The sequence below is a fragment of the Ovis canadensis genome, chromosome 13 (genome assembly GCF_042477335.2).
Source record: "Ovis canadensis isolate MfBH-ARS-UI-01 breed Bighorn chromosome 13, ARS-UI_OviCan_v2, whole genome shotgun sequence".
Lineage (NCBI taxonomy): Eukaryota > Metazoa > Chordata > Mammalia > Artiodactyla > Bovidae > Ovis > Ovis canadensis.
This window is the reverse complement of record NC_091257.1, coordinates 47,062,351-47,083,283: the sequence shown is the minus strand read 5'-3', so window position 1 is coordinate 47,083,283 and position 20,933 is coordinate 47,062,351. Positions and strand designations below refer to the sequence as shown.

General features: G+C 37.8%; 1 protein-coding gene across 1 annotated transcript in view; it reads right to left on the bottom strand.

The window, feature by feature from the left end:
* MRC1 (mannose receptor C-type 1) overlaps positions 1-20,933 on the bottom strand; it is a 112,795-nt gene that overhangs the window by 30,842 nt on the left and 61,020 nt on the right. The window contains exons 12-21 of the mRNA XM_069547602.1: positions 19,135-19,334; positions 16,536-16,663; positions 15,800-15,887; positions 14,040-14,184; positions 11,612-11,653; positions 5,348-5,511; positions 4,226-4,293; positions 2,731-2,831; positions 970-1,112; positions 516-630 (exon numbers count right to left, since the gene is read on the bottom strand). Coding sequence (XP_069403703.1) covers positions 516-630; positions 970-1,112; positions 2,731-2,831; positions 4,226-4,293; positions 5,348-5,511; positions 11,612-11,653; positions 14,040-14,184; positions 15,800-15,887; positions 16,536-16,663; positions 19,135-19,334 — 1,194 coding nt within the window. The remainder of the gene's footprint in view (positions 1-515; positions 631-969; positions 1,113-2,730; positions 2,832-4,225; positions 4,294-5,347; positions 5,512-11,611; positions 11,654-14,039; positions 14,185-15,799; positions 15,888-16,535; positions 16,664-19,134; positions 19,335-20,933) is intronic.

Sequence of the window (20,933 nt, the reverse complement as noted above, 5' to 3'; positions counted from 1 at the left end):
TTTTCTCAATTTGTTCAATGTTCGTATTGGAAAATTAGTTTTACTGAATTATAAATTATAGGATCAAGTGACTAGAAGAGTAGTAAATGGAAAATGAACAATTTAAAAATTTTATTCAGAGAAAACCTCTACTTCTTTGGCTCTTTTGTGAACAAACTGGTTTGGCAGAAACCGATGGAACTGAAGCTGGAAGACCCAGTTTGATTCCCAGTCCTACCCTTTCCCACCAAGCTCCTTGACCTAAGACTTCCTGAACACCACTTCCTCATTCACACTGGACCGATGATTCCTGCTTCAATAGATTCGTTATAAAAATGGAAAGGTAATTTACACATAAGACACTCAGCACAGTGCCTACAACTAATAAAATAGTTCTTAATAAGAGCTTGTTCTTCCTTCCTAGACTTTACTCTAGAAAACCAAAAAATCTTTTACTATAAGCAACAGTCTACCATTTTTTTAGGGAAAAAATTACATATTTATGTTCATCACTGGCTATAAAACAGCCCACACACCTTGCTCTTTTTCATTGTGTATGGATGCCAGATTTCCTCCAAATCCTATGCAATCTTTTCGTGCCTCTTGCCAATTTTTTCTTTCTTCTTCCACAAATCCAAAGATTTTGAAACACTGGGATGGAAGGGAAAAAAAACATAGGAATTACATACAGATAATAGTGTGTACTAAAGAAATGAAAATGATTCAGAGCTAAATATATATTTGCTCACAACCAATCAGAAATTGAGAACAAAAAAGTTAGTTTTTTTCCCCCTTGGGACAACAGGCAGTTGTGTATTTGGATAATATCTTCAAGTCTACTCTCAATTCCCATAGAGAATTTAACATGGGAGCTCTTGCCTAAAATTCTCTGAAGTGATGAGGCAAGCAAAAGTTAACTTAAAGCTGAAAGATTTGCATTGTCACTCTCCATACTGACCAGAGCCAGGGCTACAGCTAGATTTTTAGTACCTTGTGATTGTAAAAATTCCAACCTTCTTTACAACCTCCTGGGACTGACACTGTGGTCGGCACAGCTGTGGCATTGATACTGCTGTTATGGCGCTGGCAGATGAAGGCATTTGGATAACCACAGTTAATGTCATTCCAAAATCCTGACAAACAACAGTATAGTTATATTAGATTTACATATTTACCTTTAAACCACTTTTTCTCCCCAAACAACTTTTTATTGAAGTAAAGTTTATTTACAATGTTCTGTTTTGAGTATACAGCACAGTGACTCCATTTTATATATACTATATAAAAGAATCTGAAAAAGAGGATTATATAAGAATTATACATAAGAATATATATATATATATATTCTTTTTCAGATTCTTTTCCATTATAGGCTATTATAAGATATTGAAATAGTTCCCTGTGCCATACAGTAGGGATTTGTTGTTTATCTATTTTACATATAGTAGTTAAAAATACTTTAAAAAATGTGGTTATATTATATAAGGATTCTCAAAAATGATTTATACTACAAACATCATTTACACAAGAGACCAGAAAGATCTATGTGGATAACCTTTTGAGCTTTCACTTAAACCAGTAATAGTTCAATTTTAATCAAGCACTTACTATGAGCAAAAACTACATTAGGTGTTACACAATTATTTAAATAGCCAGACTTCCTAGTAATAATAATCTAATGATATCTAAACTTTATATATATAAGCATTTGCTTAGTAGTTTAGATGTATGATCTCCTCAATTTTCTCGACATCAGATACATTCTGTTGTTACTCCCATTTTACAGATAAAGACATGGAGATAAAAAATGTCTCATAAAATGAGAAGAAGTGAGGAGACTGTGTCATTCATTAGCTTATTTGTTTATAAGAAGAAAGGATATAGTATCCATTCACCTTACAAATTGGACAGTTGTGTTGCTAAAATTAGAATTCTTCATTCTCTCTTCTTTTCTTATCTGATGTAAGCACACAACTTGCTACTTTTAGCCTAGGGACGTAGCAAATGACCCATCACACCACAGAGCAGATTCTGCTCAGCCATAAAAAAGAACAAAATTGTGCCATTTGCAGAGACGTGGATGGACCTAGAGTTTAGGTCCATACGGAGTGAAGTAAATCAGAAAGAGGGAAACAAATATTGTATATTAATGCATATATGTGGACTCTAGAAAAATGGTATTAGATGAACCTGTTTGCAAAGCAGAAATAGAGACACAGACATGGAGAACCAATGTATGGACACCAAGGAGAGAAAAGTGGAGTGAGATGAACTGGGAGATTGGGATTGACATCTATGCACTACCAAGAGTAAAATGGATCACCAATGAGAACTTACTGTATAGCACAGGGGGGAAAATGAAGGTATAATCTGTTTGTGGGATATATATTAAGTTAACCTTAAAAATGCATTCCAATATACTTTAGGTACAGACAAATACTGCTTGATTCCACTTACACGAGGTACCTAGAAGAGTCTAATTCATAGTCAGGAAGTACATTGGTAGGTGCCAGGGGCTTGGGGTGGGGGGGGATGGGGGATGGGGAGTTAGTGTTTAATGGGGACAGAGTTTCAGTTTAGGAAGGTGAAAAATCAGGAGATGGATGATGGTGAGATTTTACAACAGTGTGAATTGTACTTAGTGCCACTGAACTGTATAGTTAAATATGGTTAAAATATTATCTTTTATATTATGTAATTTTACCACAACAAAAAAATTTTTTTTAAAAAGAAGATTGTGATCGTGTCTACCTGAATTTGAATACATGGTTACACAGTTTTCATCATCATTTGCAAAATTGGGTTCACCTGTGGCCCAAGCCACATAATCCACTTTGCTTCCATCCATCCAACTGGAAAAGAAAATTCAGGTATTAGGCAAAAATCTAATTACAAGAGTTGGCTACAGCCTAGTGGTGGGAACAAGCAAGTTAATTAAGATGAAGAGACCATAGCATCTTAAGCAAAGGAAACAGAAATTTCTACAGAGACCACTAGGAACCCCTGAAAGGTAGCTGGTGCTCCTGGGGCATTGAGATCTCCTGTAGCAACCGGATACCTGACTAGTCTGCCTTCTTTTCCCTCCCCAGAAGAGGTAAGTGCTTTCATTCTTGAAGTGAGAGAAGAAATGGAGATTCCCAGTTACCCCAGAAGTTGACTCGAAGTAAATATCTTCCCACAGTATTTCTTGGGCATGATTCCCACAAAACAAAACTACCCACAGAGAGACAGAGAACATAGAGTTTCTCATTGGGCCCCATTCTCTGATTTTCATGTTTACTCTGATTTCTTCTAAGATAGGTGACAGTGAAGGTTGCTCGGGCCTATCCAACTCTTTGCAACCCCATGGACTATACAGTCCATGAAATTCTCCAGGCCAGAACACTGGAGTGGGTAGACTTTCCCTTCTTCAGAAGCCCTTCCCAACCCAGGGATCAAACTGGGGTCTCCTGCATTGCAGGAGGATTCTTTACCAACTGAGCCACAAGGGAAGCCCTCTGATAGGTAGGCCAATAAATTATAGAAATTCTGAGGCTATTAGCTGGAAAGAGAAAGGAGATCATTGAATTCAACCTTTTCTTTTGGAGGTGGTTAAAATGGATGCTTGCCCAAAGGAACATCAAACATCCTGATCTTTAAAAATAATTTATGTGGGACTTTCCTGATGGTCCAGTGGTTAAGAATTCATCTTCCAATGCAGGGGACACAGGTATCATCCCTGGTCAGGAACTAAGATTCCACATGCCAAGGGGCAACTAAGCCTGTGCACCTCATGCTCTAACGAAGACCCAGAGCAGTCAAAATTTTTTTAATTTCTAAATCTTTAAAAAAAATAATAATCAGAATGAGTTTGGGTCTTTCTTGCCAAAAACAGCAATAGCAGTCACAATTGGTTCTGGGCACCAAAGACAGTCCAATGGGAATAATTTTTCAAATAAATTCAATATTCATATCTGGGTAATACATCTTCCTAATAGATGACTTACTAACAGTTGATGACCTCCTAAAACAGAGAGGTGACATTTTGTAAGTTTCAATCAGAGCTTGAGTTGTTTATCTGAGAACTATACTGTTGAAAATACTTAAAAGGATTTTTTAAAATTAATTTTTAAAAAGATGCTCTGTAGATTGAGAGCCCAGCAGGACTTTTTAAAATGCATTTAGCAAAAAGAAAGTCTGAAAATTGCTCTTTAGTGTTCATCACATCATTGTCCTTAGTAAAGTTGTTTTATTTTGATTTACTTACATAAATTTTTTATCCAAGCTGATCAATAAGCCAATAAAATATGCCGGCTGTACATCATTCCTGTTCACCTAGAACATGTAAGTTTACATATAGTTCAATCTTTACTTATATGATAAGCAAATTTTAAATAAAACCTACAGGTTAATGAGACAGGCTGTTAGGGACTTTTCTAAGGAGGCATTCAAGGAGAAACTCTGTTGTACATTCAATGTTTTTCACAGAAATAAAATGGGGAAAAAATGCACATTATGTAACAACCTGTATTTATATAGCAAATATCTTAAGACATTCTCTGTAATATCAAATACCATTAGTAATTAGATATTATTAAAGATATTGTTTTAAACATAGTAATCATTTGGGATTATGTGTCTAAGGAAAGACTTCTCCATCCACATATATATGGTGCAATATTAGGAAATATCTTGAAAATTTCAAACCATGGTATATCTATGAAGATGGAGATGAATCAGACTACACTCCAAAACCTTCATAATGAAATGAATTCTTACTCTTTCATTACTGTTGAGTTTAATTTTTCCTTCTCTCTTTCCTCTTTTCTGGATAACAATAAAGATACAATGAAGGTTTTTAAAGAGGAAGAGTGAGTGAAGGATGCTTGGAAAAAAAATCAATTATACTTTCACTGTTAGCTGAAATTTCAGTATAGTCAAGAAACAGTTTTATATGAATAATCAAGCTGTACTATCTATTGACCAAGAGACTAATCCAACTAAGACATAAATTAATAATCAACTTGCACTGTACACAAGGGTTCGGGACTGATATGTAACAACTAGTTAAGAATGATAACCTTTGAAAACAAAATTAGTGAAGTCAAGCCATGAAGTCTGGATTCTCCCAAAGCCCAGTAAGTCCTCCCCAAAAGTCTAAACACTGTTTCTGGGTTCTATGATTCTGCACTGAATATTCCAGCATTCAAGTCATTCACTTATGTGATGGCCAACACCCTCCTCCCTTCCCCTGGGACTCATATCTTTACTCTTGACCTTAGGAGGTTCAAATTCAGCACATAATTGGAAATTGCACTGTGAAGTAGCAATTGCAGACATTATTGTTGCTTATCACATGTTACTATTTCATTCTTAATCACATTCTTACATATTTCCATAGAAACTTCTTTTCACTTTCACTTCGGATAGAAGTAAGATCACCAAAATTCCTCTTGCAAAATTCTCGTGCCTTGTCCATGGTTGCCTTCTCTTTGCTGAAATAATACTGGTAGTCTTTGTAAATAACCCACCCATCATCAGTGACTGGTAGATCTGAAAAATAAAGGAAAAAGGTGATGAATTTTACTTAGATGAAGTCAAGAATCTGGTATGTAAGCTACACAAAAGTCCAAAGGGCAGAGTAGCCCTTCAGAGGTATCTGCAACTCGGAGAACTCAGAAGGAGCAGAACATTTATGCCAATACAGACTGAATTACCTAAACCCAGATATCTACTTTCCAACAACTCTGTAAAAACTAAGTTCCATGTATCATTATTGGGTAAGAGAACTCCCAATGTTACATTCTTCAAAGAATCACAGAGCTGGAATGATTAACATACATGTACCCAGATGTTCTAGAGTCAAAGAGTAGAAGCCATGAGAAAGCAGTTTTCATCTCAGTGCAACTAAGAGGTTTTAACAGATGTACTTTGGTGCTTCAATGTATGGAATTCCCATACCCAGAGAGCCTCCAAGGCTTCTTCCCAACCAAAGAATTCTATGGTTCTGTGCTGTAGCAGGCTGAATAAGAGTCCAAAACATACCCAGGTCTTTTTTGTTTTTGAAATTTATTTGGCTGCTCTGGGTCTTAGTTGTGGCATACACTGGGATCTTTAGTTGTGACAGTGTGTGTTCTAGTTCCCTAACCAAGGATCGAACCTCGGCCCTGCATTCGGAGCATGGAGTCTTAGCCACTGGATCAACAGGGAAGTCCTGATACCCAGGTATTAATATCTGGAATCTGTAAATGCTATACAGAAAAAAACGTACTTTGTAGATGCGATTAAGTTAAAAACTTTATTTTTTTAATTTTTATTTTTACTTTATTTTACTTTATAATACTGTATTGGTTTTCACACATTGACATGAATCCTTTAGATGGAGAGATTATCCTAAGTTTTCTAGGTAGGCCCTGAATGTAAATCATAAGTATCCTTACAGTGGGAGGCAGAGGGAGATGTGAGTACAGAAGAAGGTGGCTTTGTGACAAATGAAGGAAGATGCTACATCATTGGTTTTGATGATGAAGGAGTGGGCCATTATCCAACAAATGCAAGGAATGCAGCTCTAGAAGCCGGTGACAACAAGGATATAGAATCTCCCTTAGAGCCTCTGGAAAGAGCATGGTCCTGTCCATCCCTTGATTTCAGCCCAGGGAAACTGAGATCATATTCCTGACCTCCAGAACTGTAAGAGAATAAATGCATGTAGCCACCAAATTTGTGGTAATCTATTACAGCAGCTATAGGAAAGTCATATATGAGGCCCCTGGATTTGACTCATGAACACTGAGAAATTGCATTAACATGCCTGATGTTTGTGCATGTCAGTATCTGTCTGGAGGAGGAGATGCAAGTTCTCATAAGATTCTCAAAGATATTAAGAATCTCTTCTATCTTCCCAGGGTAAGTATTCCCCCCCACCCACCCCACTGAGAAAGCAATGAGAAAAAAAAAAGCTATGAATATCAGAAAAGAAAAAAAAGGCAGGAGGAGAACAAGATTGCAGAGGAGTAGGTTGACATGGAGTACATCTCTCTCCACGGATACATCAGGAATACACCTTCAGTCACAGAAGTGCATACAGAGCGCCAGCTGAGAGCAGACAGGAGCACCTGAGCAGCGGAAAAGAATACACAGAACCACGCAAAACTCGGTAGGAGGAAGGAACTAGGGGGGAAAGCAGGAGTGTCAGTAGGATTGGACCTGCCCTCCGTGGGTGGGGGAACTGAAGCAGGGGTCCGATCCCCACATCAGGGCAGCTGTCTGAGTAAGAGGAGAAACATTTAAGGCTCAGAGTGAAACAGCTGATCTGTGGCAACCTAAATGGAATGAGAATCAGACAGTCCTTGCTGCACCTATACACACCCTGGACAGGGACGCAGGTCCTGTGGAAGGCGCAGCAGCTGGGAGCTGGAGTTTAGGGACTGTGGAGCAATCCCAAGGTGAGGGAGGGTTCCTGTTGACTGTGGAGAGATGGCGAGGGGATGTGAAGGAGGAGGTTGTGGGAGGAAATGCCTGTGGAGGAAAGCCACCATGGAAGCAAGGTGATACTGCTGAATCATGCATAGCGGGCAGAGCCATCACCATAGCCTCTCTCTCCCCATCTGCCAGCATCAGCAGCTGAACAATAGAGAGGCTGGCCCATCAAATGTCTGATGCACTTAACTACAGAGTAGGACCCCACCCAGGGTGCCCCTTTAAGTGCCTGACATGCCTATCTACAGAGTAGGACCCCAGCTAGGGGAGCCCCTCTATGTTCCTGATGTGCTGAACAACAGAGAAGGACCCCAGGCAAGGGAGCCCTCTAAGCGCCTGAATGGGTGGAGCTACAAACAACAGGTTACTGAAGAAATCAAAAGGGAAATCCAAATATTTCTAGGAACAAATGACAATGAAAACATGACAACTCAAAACCTATGGGATGTAGCAAAAGTAGCCCTAACAGGGAAGCTTATAGCAATACAATCCTACCTCAAGAAACAAGAAAAACATTGAATAGACAACCTAACTTAACACCTAAAACAACTGGAAAAGGAAGAACAAAAGAAACCAAAATTAACAGAAGGAAAGAAATCATAAAGATCTGAGCAGAAATAAATGAAAAAGAAATGAAAGAAACAATAGTAAAGATTAATAAAACTAAAAGCTGGTTCTTTGAGAAGATAAACAAAATTGACAAACCTTTAGCCAGACTCATCAAGAGAAATAGAAGAATCAAATCAACAAAATTAGAAACAAAAAGGAGAGGTTACAACAGACAATGCAGAAATACAAAGGATTACAAGAGACTATTATGAACAATTATGTGGCAATATAATGGATAACCTGGAAGAAATGGACAGATTCTTAGAAAAGTTCAATCTTCCAAGACTGAACCAAGAAGAAATAGAAATTATGAACAACCCAATTACAAGCACTGAAACTGAAGCTGTGATCAAAAATTTCCCAAAAAAACAAAAGCCCAGGACCAGATAGCTTCACTGGAGAATTCTATCAAACATTTAGAAAAGAGCTAATGCCTATCCTTTTAAAACTCTTTCCAAAAATTGCAGAGGAAGGAACATTTCCAAACTCATTCAGTGAGGCCACCATCACCCTTATACCAAAGCCAGACAAAGATAACACAAAAAAAGAAAACCATAGGCCAATATCACTGATGAACATAGATGCAAAAATCCTCAACAAAATTTTAGCAAACAGAATTCAGCAACACATCAAAAAGCTCATATAGCATGATCAAGTTGGGTTTATTCCAGGGATGCAAGGATTCTTCAATATATATAAATCAATGTGATACACCATATTAGCAAATTGAAAGATAAAAATCATATGATAATCTCAATAGATGCAAAAAAAGCCTTTGACAAAATTCAGCACCCATTTATGATTAAAATTCTCCAAAAAATGGGCACAGAAGGAACCTACCTCAACATAGCAAAGGCCATATATGATAAGCCTACAGCAAACGTTATTCTCAATGGTGAAAACCTGAAAGCATTCCCCCTAAGATCAGGAACGGGACAAGGGTGTCCACTTTCACCACTAGTATTCAACACAGTTCTGGAAGTTCTAGTGACAGTAATCAGGGAAGAAAAAGAAATAAAACGAATCCAGATCAGAAAAGAAGTAAAGCTATCATTGTTTTCAGATGACATGATACTGTACATAGAAAACCCTAAAGACAGTATCAGAAAATTACTAGAGCTAATCAGTGAATTTAGCAAAGTTGCAGGATACAAAATCAATACACGGAAATCACTTCCATTTCTATATACTGACAATGAAAAATCAGAAAGAGAAATTAAGGAATCAATCCCATTCACCATTGCAACAAAAGGAATTAAATATCTAGGAATAAGCTTACCTAAGGAGACAAAAGAACTATACACAGAAAATTATAAGACACTAATGAAAGAAATCAAAGATGACATAAACAGATGGAGAGATATTCCATATTCTTGGGTAGGAAGAATCAATATTGTTAGAATGACTATACTACCAAATGCAATCTACAGATTCAATGTGATCCCTATCAAATTACCAATGGTATTTTTCACAGAACTATAACAAAAAATTTCACAATTTATATGGAAAAACAAAAGACCCCAAATAGCCAAAGCTATTGAGAAAGAAGAATGGAGCTGGAGGAATCAACCTTCCTGACTTCAGATTATACTACAAAGCTATAGTCATCAAGACAGTATGGTACTGGCACAGAAACAGAAATACAGACCAATGGAACAGGATAAAAAGCCCAGAAATAAACCCATGCACCTATGAGTACCTTATATTTGACAAAGGGGGCAAGAATATACAATAGGGCATAGATAGCCTCTTCAATAAATGGTGCTGGGAAAACTGGACAGCTACATGTAAAAGAATGAAATCAGAACACTTCCTAACACCATCCCATACACAAAGACAAACTCAAAATGGATTAAAGGCCTAAGTGTAAGACCAGAAACTATAAAACTCCCAGAGGAAAACATAGGCAAAACACTCTCTGACATAAATCAAAGCAAGATCCTCTATGAACCACCTCCTAGAGTAACAGAGATAAAAACAAAAGTAAACAAGTGGGACCTGATTAAACTTAAAGCTTTTGCACAGCAAAGGAAACTATAAGCAAGGTGAAAAGACAACCCTCAGAATGGGAGAAAATAATAACAAATGAAACAACTGACAGTGGATTAATTTCCAAAATATACAAGCAGCTCATACAACTCAATGCCAGAAAAACAAACAACCCAATCAAAAAGTGAGAAAAAGACCTAAACAGACATTTCTCCACAGAAGACATACAGAGGGCTAACAAACACATGAAAAGATGCTCAACATCGCTCATTATCAGAAAAATGCAAATCAAAACTTCAATGAGATATATCACCTTACACCATTCAGAATGGCCATCATCAAAAAGCCTACAAACAACAAATGCTGGAGACGGTGTGGAGAAAAGGAACACTCTTGCACTTTTGATGGGAATGTAAATTGATACAGATACTATGGAAGACAGTTCAGAGATTCCTTAAAAAACTAGGAATAAAAACCACCATATGACCCAGCAATCCCACTCCTAGGCATATACCCAGAGGAAACCAAGATTGAAAAAGACACATGTATCCCATTGTTCATTGCAGCACAATTTACAATAGCTAGAACACGGAAGCAGCCTAGATGCCCACCGGCAGAAGAGTGGATAAAGAAGTTGTGGTACATATACACAATGGAACATTACTCAGCCATAAAATGAAATGCCTTTGAGTCAGTTCTGATGAAGTGGATGAACCTAGAACCTATTATACAGAGTGAAGTAAGTCAGAAAGAGAAAGATAAATATCATATTCTAATGAATATATACGGAATCTAGAAAAATGGTACTGAAGAATTTACTTACAGGGCAGCAATGGTGAAACAGACAAAGAGAATAGGCTTATGGACATGGGGAGAGGGGAGGAGAGGGTGAGATGTATGGAAAGAGTAACATGGAAACTTACATGACCATATATAAAGTAGATAGCCAGTGGGAATTTGCTGTATGGCTAAGAATCTCAAACAGGGGCTCTATATCAACCTAAAGGGGTGGGATGGGGAGGCAGATGGAAGGGAAGTTCAGAAGGAAGGGGATATATGTATACCTATGACTGATTCAGGTTGAGGTTTGACAGAAAACAACAAAGTTCTGTAAAGCAATTATCATTCAATAAAAAAATAAATTAAAAAAAGAATAACCTGTACACAAATAGTATATTAACACATACATATGGAATTTAGAAAGATGATAAGGACAATCCTATACGCAAGGCAGCAAAAGAGACACAGATGTAAATAACAGACTTTTGGACCCTGTGGGAGAATGCGAGGATGGGATGATTTGAGAGAATGGCACTGAAACATGTATATTATCATATGTAAAACAGATGACCAGTCCAAGTTCGATGCATGAAACAGGGGACTCGAAGCCAGTGCTCTGGGACAACTCAGAGGGATGTGGTGGGGAGGGAGGTGGGAGAAGGGTTCAGGATGGGGAGACACATGTGCACCCGTGGCTGGTTCATGTTGATGTATGGCAAAAACCACCACAAGACTGTAAAGTGATTAGCCTTCAATTAAAATAAATTAATTAAAAAGAAAAAACAGAAACACCTACTGTCGTGAGGAGCTGGTGTTGGCTCAGGTTTGGGAGTCTGTCCTGGAAAACAAGAGAAAATTAGATATTAAAGGTGATTGAATTTGTACTATTTCATACCCTCTGGTTTCATTATTTTCATGGAGCAATATGGCTGAAAGTCTAACTCTTCTTTCTTTTCCTTCCACTCTCCAATGCTACTATCATGTTGTGGGGGAGAAAAGCAAAGGGAAACAAAATTAGGAGTTTAAGAGTTCAACAAATTAGGTACAATACCACTAAAAACTGGAAGACAGTTTTCAAGCACAACAAGTAGCATTATATAAAGAAAGGAAAGAATACGAGTTTTGGAATCAGAAAACCTAGGTTCAAATCCCAGTTCAGGTTTAAATTTCTTGCCTTTAATTTTCTCAGCTACAAAAAGGAGTTGTCATACACGTAAAGAGATGGGATAAAATATGCAAGTTATCGGTATTTAGAAGCTGCTCAATAGATGTTATTTTTACAGTAACACATCTTATAATCAGCTGTGAAAGCACAAATTTTCATTATTTGAAACCATTAGATATGAGCTAATATTTATACAATATAGTTTCTTCAAAAAAGCATATTCTTACTAAATGCATGTTTTATGAAAAGTTAAGTATTTTTCTTTCTAAGTAGTTAATGATCTACCTGGACTTTGTCAGAATCTGATAAAAGGACTCAAGTTATGTAGCTTTTGGTTTAATGAATTTAACATCTGTAAGAATAGAGCTGCCAATAACACACAAGGAAATTAGTCCTTGGGAGCAAAGAGACCTTTAAAGAAAAACTGGCCATTATTCATTCCTCCAAGTTTCTGCGAAATGCCAGGCTGTATGAAGCACAAGCTGGAATCAAGATTGCCACGAGAAATATCAATAACCTCAGATATGCAGATGACACCACCCTTACGGCAGAAACTGAAGAGGAGCTAAAGAGCCTTTTGATGAAAGTGCAAGGGGAGAATGGAAAAGCTGGCTTAAAATTCAACATTCAAGAAATGAAGATCACGGCATCTGGTCCTATCACTTCACGGCAAATAGATGAGGAAACAGTGCCAGATTTTATTTTCTTGGGCTCCAAAATCACTGCAGATGGTGACTGCAGTCATGAAATTAAAAGACGCTTGCTCCTTGTAAGAGAAGCTGTGACCAACCTAGACAGCATATTAAAAAGCAAAGATATTACTTTGCTGACAAAGGTCTATCTAGTCAAAGCTATGGTTTTTCCAGTAATCATGCATGGATGTGAGAGTTGGACCATAAAGAAAGCTGAGTGCTGAAGAATTGATGCTTTTGAACTGTGGTATTGGAGAAGACTGTTGAGAGTCCCTGAGCTGCAAGGAGAATCAACCAGTCAATCTTAAAGGAAGTCAGTCCGGAATATTCATTGGAAGGACTGATGCTGAAGCTGAAACTCCATTTTGGCCAACTGATGTGAGGAACTGACTCACTTGAAAAGACCTTGATGCTGGGAAAGATTGAAGGCAAGAGAAGAAGGGAATAACAGAGGAGGAGATGATTGGATGGCATCACCAACTGGATAGAAATGAGTTTGAGCAAGCAAGAGTTGGTGATGGACAGTTTTGAAAGCCTGGCTTACTGCAGTCCATGAGGTCACAAAAAGTCAGACATGACTGAGTGACTGAACTGAACGGATTCATTCCTCCATCCTGAAAACACTATAAACACTCTTCTAAGCAAGAGTAAGGCAAACAGCAGGAGAACAACACAGTATTTTCAGCAAGAGTTGGAGCTGTAGCCAAGGTTCCCAGACAGCAGAGGGCGATGTGGTTCTATTTATCTGTTGACAAAGGAGGATGTTAATATACATTTTGGTTCAAGGGTGGGCCTATTTATCTTAAAAGAATCTGACTTGGCTATGTGGAGTTTTGTGAGTCATTAATCACGACTGATACGTACGCATTGATCATTGTCGACCATCAACAACATGGTGGATCTTATAGCATCAGGGGCCTCAGAATGGTGCCAACTCTTCAGATGAACATCCTTGAGAAATCAGTGTGCAGTATATTCAGACTGAGGGAGATAGCACCTACTGGATGATGAATGTGGGTCAGAGGGTGAAAATCCCCCAACAGAAATCGCATTCTCTTTACTCTGCTTACAGAGTCAAACATCTACCCACTCCCATGACTGTAGGAACTGAACAGGAACAGCAGCTCGTGAGAACTATTTTGGAGGCCATGCTCCGGTCCAGGCTTCTGGGCTGGCCTTTTCATCCTCTGTTTCTTTGGAAGATTTATCTGTGTTCAGTGAGTTCACTCTTATCCTGTGCAGTGATGGCCCTTGGCGGTTCCCTTATATTATTCCGCTTGTTTGGTTGCATGAATAAAGGGAAGACTTTGGGATCACAGGAGGTTAGTGTTCCAATCTGAGATAAAGCAGAGGGCAGGTCATCCTACCTTTTCGTATCTGGCAAATCCAGTTGTTAAGATGTTCACAGTTAATGTCATTCCAGGACATAGCAGGGTCACCTTTTAACTCGCCACAGTATTCAACATTTTGATAATTATTAGGTTCTCCATAAGCCCAATTTTCATATGACACCTATGTTAGAAACATCACATTACAACCATTAGCCAATACCAATCATCTATCCCTAGCGATTCACTTGGTAAAGAATCTGCCAGCAATGCAGGAGACCTGGGTTCAATCCCTGGGTCAGGAAGATTCCCTTGGAGAAGGAAACGGCAACCCAGTCCAGTACTCTTGCCTGGAGAATTCCATGGACAGAGGAGCCTGGCAGGCTACAGTCCATGGGGTCGCAGAGTTGGACATGACTGTGTGACTAACTTTCACTTTCATCCAAATACAAAAGGAAAGATGTTCACTTTTTTATTCTCTTTACTTTTTTTCACAATATGTTTGCTTTGAAAACAAGTTTGATGAGAACAGCTGGGAAAGAAATAGCTCCTATTACATGGGAACTTTTGAAGCTGAATAGAGTATTTTAATTATTACAAAATTTTATTTACTGTTATTAAATAGAATGTATCCAGGACCACAAAAGTGGGATTTGTATATAGGAAAAACTTGGTATAGAAGTTACAATTCTCAGTATCGGGAGCTCCTAAACTTAGAACTCATCCTAAAGGGATAGCATTTCATTGTGATATTTGAAACTTTCTTTTATTAGAGGGGTAGGAGAAAGAAATGGAGAAGGAAATGGCAACCCACTCCAGTACTGCTGTCTTTAAAATCCCATGGATGGAGGAGCCTGGTAGGCTATAGCCCATGGGGTTGCAAAGAGTCGGACACGACTGAGCAACTTCATTTCACTAGGAGAAAGAAATAAAACTAGTTCTTCTTACAAACAAAAAGGACTTCTGAATATTGCTAACAAAGTTACCAAATGTTGCCAAGATGAATACTGGAAATAAGTGGAGGGCTAGGATTAGGTCCACTATGGTGTTTTCAGAGAGGAATCAGAGCCTAGATCATGACCTATTTTCCAGAGATCTAAATACAAAATCCTTGTTATCAATGGAGCAATCAAATAATTCACCCTACACAAGTGCTTTGAGAAGTTGCTAATGGGTGGTAAGAGGAGGGAGAACTGAAATTACACAAAATCACTCCCTGCAATGACTGCCAGCTTGTGCCATACCCTCCCGCTTCCCCATTGCTGAGAATGGAGAAGTCTGAGAGAAGTCAGTGGTTAGCAAAAGTCAGTGGTTTCTAATAGAATATCAAAAGTTGTTTCCATATCTCCTAGTCTATAAGACATCATAAAACACTCAGTTTTTAAGAAGTCTGCTGCTGCTGCTAAATCGCTTCAGTCGTGTCCGACTCTGTGCGACCCCATAGACGGCAGCTCACCAGGCTCCTCCATCCCTGGGATTCTCCAGGCAAGAAGACTGGAGTGGGTTGCTACTTACATACCAATTTGGCATGAGAGAAGGAAGACATTATTTTATATAAATTAGAAGAATGAGTTTCCTAATTTTTTTCAGTCTACCATGGTTGCACCTCAGGTGAACAGAACTGTCCTGAGTCAGAGGCAGAATAATGACCCTATCATAGCATTTATTTTGCATAGAAAAGTGTCTCTAACTATCATCATAACTCATCTTAGCAAAAATTTTGAGTAACCCAAAAAGATAACATCAAAATAAAGAAACAATAAAAGTAAGAAAAGTATCTATGAAATCAAATTACTCACAGGGGATCCATCACTCCAAGTAAAGCCCTCAGAAGGACTTCCATATGTCAGTCCCAACCAAAATAGTTCATGGTAGCTTCCACTAGCCCTGCAACATACAAGATATAAAGGCAGCTTATGCTACTATATGAACCAAATTTGGTTACCTATGAGTCCTAATCAAATTTGAAAATGACTCCCAAAATATAAATTGGTTAGTACACAGGTGAAGGAGTAAATGACTAAATATAAGCATTATGCAACAGTTGCACATTTTGGTACAACTTGTAAATATCCTGAAAACAAGCTGCTGTTTGAAATAATTGTAAAGCATTGAGATATTCACTCATTTAATAAATGAATAATAAGTGTCTTATGCTTTTATAGAGCAATTCATCTAGGGATTTATAGCTATAAAATTAAAGCATTTGGAAATGAAGTGAATGTCACTCAGTTGTGTCTGACTTTTTGCAACCCCAGGATTGCAGCTTGTCAAGCTACTCTGTCCATGGAATTCTCCAGGCCAGAATCTGGAAGTGAAACTAGGTCCAAAAGTGCCCATAGATTTGGGATATAGCATCACCAACTCAATGGACATGAACCTGGGCACACTCTGGGAGATGATGAGGGACAGGAAAACTGGCATGTTGCAGTCCATGGGTTTGCAGAGTAGGACACAACTTGACAACTGAATAATAACAACAAATGTGGACTCAAAGGGTCAAAGGAAGGAGCGTTAAATAGAAAAGATACTTACGTTACTAATCGCCATATTGCTTGCTGTTCCTCCTTATTATTGATACTAGCTAGATCTCCACCCAGAGCTCTACAAAAATCTCGAGATTCAAACCACGTTTTCTTCTCATGTTTTCCTTTTGCAAACAGCTAAAAGTAATACAGATTCAGAATTTATTTTACACTTCACAGCTTATCAAACCAAGAGAAATAATTATCTACTTCTGATGAGATTTCATTTAGCAAAAAGCAAGACATTACAATGGCCCCAAGCAATGTAATTCTCTTGGCTGAAAATCAATTTGTGAGAGAATATTTGGGTAACAGAGTTTGACAGATGATTTTGTTGAGAAAACTCTAGAAAATAGAATTATTTTATAGCACTGAAAAAGTCAGATTGAAAGGTTTAGGTATATGGGTTAGGCATACAGCTTCTTGCAGAAGACAGGATTAATTTGGTTAAGTGTCAACTATGCCATTCAGATGGAAAAGAATGAAAGAAACTTGATATAGAGAAAGCAAACATAAATAAAAATTCAAGGATAATAACCTCCCTAAGATAGTGCCACAGTTTTGTTATCCTGTTTAGGTTAAACACTGAATAACCTGGGAGTCTTCCAATGCTTCATTGGTCTGTTCTTAAAATGGTCTTATCATTTTTGCTTATGGTTGCATATTTTAACAAAGATTGGAGGTCATGGTGTGACAGACACTAATTGGACAGAGCATGTAAAAAGATGGTATGTAAGCTAAATTTATTATTTATCTAGAGAATATGTCATATTACCCAGAGGACTGCTGGGGGAATGGAACCCACAGGGATCCATCAGGATGTTTACATCACTGTATTCATCAACTTTTATAATTTTCATTCATTGCTTCTCATGAGACATGGCCTGTATCATTGTAGGCTTGTAGAAAAGGAATTTGTTTCCAATAGACCTGTGGTTGTCTAGTTGTCATCAAGCAACCTGAGGCAATCTTTACCTTGACCCTACTTGAGTTATTGGGACACATGTGCCTTGAGCAACTTTTCATTGCAGTAACTCCCAAGACCTCTGTGAGTACCTCAACTTGTGTAGATGGTGATAGAAGATTTCATTTTTGTAAATCAATTTACTAATAGCTGAACTTTATTAAGAATTTTCACACCTTAGTATGTACAAAGATGGTCTATATATTTTCAGACAAACCCTACCCCAAGCACCTCCAAAATCATAATTCCTAGGGAAGCACACATTTGAATTTGTTAAACATCTACCCAGATAATGTCTGCTGGAACTCTTGGTTCATTTCCCAGCTCTGGAGAATTCTGTATTGTCTCTCAGAAATCCTGCAACAAATCTCCATAGCCTGCCACTCTCCAGTGAATGGCTGTGTATAGGACGAACCTGGCCTTTGTGTAATAACTCAAAAGTTTCCAGAGGCAACAATAAAATACTTGATTTGCTTTGTATTAGTTTTCAACCCATTCATAAAATCCTCTCCAGTCTTGACCCAATACTTTCCCCTCTATGTAAATTATGCTTTAAGTTGGACTGGCTAATCTGTATTAAATAGCTCATTAGTCTCTCTTACTGCTAGTGGTAGTTACCAACCAAATTAGCCCTTAAGTTAGAGACTAAACAACCTCATTCCAGTACACATTAGCAACTGAAGTTCTTCATCAGCTTTGTCTAACTGTCTTACAAAACATGCCAGAGCCAAATGCCTCAAAGGATGGAATAAAAGAGGTCCCGAGAACTGGCCATTAGAGAATAATGTCATTAAGTGGTAGTTAAGTATCAGGTAGACCAAAAAGTTCGTTTGGGTTTTTCTGTAACATCTTACAGGAAAACCCAAATGAATTTTTTGGCTAACCCAATACATTGCTATATTTGGCTAAATCCAACCTTCTCTAGAAAGAATATGATTTACAAGAAAGAAAAAGAACCAAATGCTTAATTCATTGGAGTTGGGGTATGTTTTTTATTTGTTTGGGTGAACTTGATCGCATAAAGAGAAAATGGGTGATCTCACACAGGAATGTACTAAGTGACTACAGGATATCAAACTGCCATTTACAAGTCGCTGAATGGCCATGTACTCCCTACCTAACAGTCCTTCATCTTCCATCAGGCATCATAATCAGGAGTTAAATAAGAACAAAGGAATATTCTCTCTAGAATCCCCATGTGGCTTGATTGCAGATTCGTCTATCAATTCACTTAGCCAAAAGCTTGAGCTCCAAGAACAGAGCCAAAATGGGATGCCATAGGATAGCATGAGGCGGGGCAGGAATTTTCATTGAGAAAAAGAAACGTGAGCTCAGAAAGCGTGGGAAAGAGGAAAGATGCCAAGTGTAAGGAGTGATAAAGGCAGAGCAGGTGAAGAAGGCTGGTGTGACTTCTATTTATGGTATTGGTCATGTTTGTTGGTCTGAATGCAGCTGGTTCTTATCTTTCCATCCAAGGAGCACTCTTTCAAAACAACAAGTGCCCAAGTCCCCTTTCAGATCAATAATGTCGGAATTTCTATAGGTTCAACCTGGACATTGCTTTTGTTTTGTTTTCATTCCTTAGATGATTCTTTAGGCTGAAACATATCCCCAATTCTTGAAGAGCTCAGCAATGGATACTTACTTTGAAGCACAAGCTTGTTTTACTGGAGGCACCCCAATCCTCTGGACATTTGGGTTCGGGGGTGGTTGTGGGCGCTGGTGGGCGAGTGACTCCTTCTGCCCAGTGTTTGCACACAAATTTTGCCTTTTCTTCACATCTCAAGACATCCCACAAGCCCCCTGCAACCCCAGTCTTCATGGCAACACACCCGGCTTTCCGTCCTGCAGGTAACAAAGCAGAATTCACAACAGGTGATTGTGAAACCTGGCTGTGCTCAAAGAAAAGAGCTCAAACCTGAGCCTCAAGTAGTGGGATAAAATCTACATGTGATAAGAAAATGTAGAGGAGACACTCTGCAGCATTTTGCAATTGCTTTGTTCTATTTCGGAACCATTATTTGCCTTTTATTTGTGTGGCCTATATCTCCAAGTGAATTATCAATATAATCTCAAATGTCAAGGTTTGGCAGAAATAGAGACATAGATAGATGTAGGGAGCAAATATACGGACACCAAGGGGGGAAGGGAGATGGGGATGTGTCGGGAGATTGGGATTGATATATATACACTATTGATAGCATGTATAGAATAAATAACTAATGAGAACCTGCTTTATAGCACAGGTAACAGTACTCAGTGCTCTGTGGTGACCTATATGGGAAGGAAATCCAAAACAGAGGGGATCTATGTATACATATGGCTGACTCATTTTGATTTACAGCAGAAATGAATACAACATTGTAAAGCAACTTGTACTCCTATAAAAAGCAACTAACAGTCACCAGGAGGTAACCCAAAGCCTTCATGTGAAAGTAACTCTGAAAAAAAAAAACTGTCAGGGTTTTGGTAACATTTTGTATTTCTAATATCTGGCGGGGTCCCCCCACCCCGCACACAGACATAACAATACAATATTTTTAGTATGATAAAATCTATTATAATGACAAAAATAACAGGGGTTTTGTTTTACCAAGGAAGTTGTTTTTTAAAATTAATTTTTATTTTATATTGAAATATAGTTGATTTAAATTGTTGTGTTAGTTTCAAGTGTACAGCAAAGTGATTCAGTTACACATACACTTACATACACTCTTTTTTAGGTTCTTTTTTCCATAGAGGCCATTACAGAGTATTGAGTAGAGCTCTCTGTGCTATACAACAGGTCCATATTAGTTACCTATTTTATATATAGTAGTGTGTATAGGTCAATCCTAATCTTCCAATTTATCCCTCCCTGGCTTTATCCCCTGGTAACCATAATTTTATTTTCTACATCTGTAACTCTGTTTTGTAGATAAGTTCATCTGCACCCTTAAAATTTTTTTTTATTTTATATTGGAGAATAGTAGATTAACAATGCTGTATTAATTTCAGGTATACAGCAAAGTGATTCATACATATACATGTACATCTTCATTTTAAAATTCCTTAATGGATAAAGAAGCATATAAAATAAAATGTGGACTATACTAAGCTTCATAGTTTATTTCAAAATAGCATTAAGATAGAACTTTAAAAAATTAGGATTTCTTACTGCTAAGATGAGATAATCTTTGATTATTATACTTTTAAAGGCTAAACTTTATTATACTTTTAAAACTAAACTATATGTTTAGTTTTAGAGAACTACACTTTCCCCAAAATATTTTCTCTATGATTGCTAATTCCCTATGACTGTGGTTTGATTTATTTTTATTCCCTAAGGATGTTCCTAGATTAATCTCTCAGTATCCTACTGCTAAATAATCAATACCAGTGAAATTAAGGCATGTTGTCTGGCGAGTAAAAATTACCGCTAAAAAAAAAAAAATGCACTCAGCT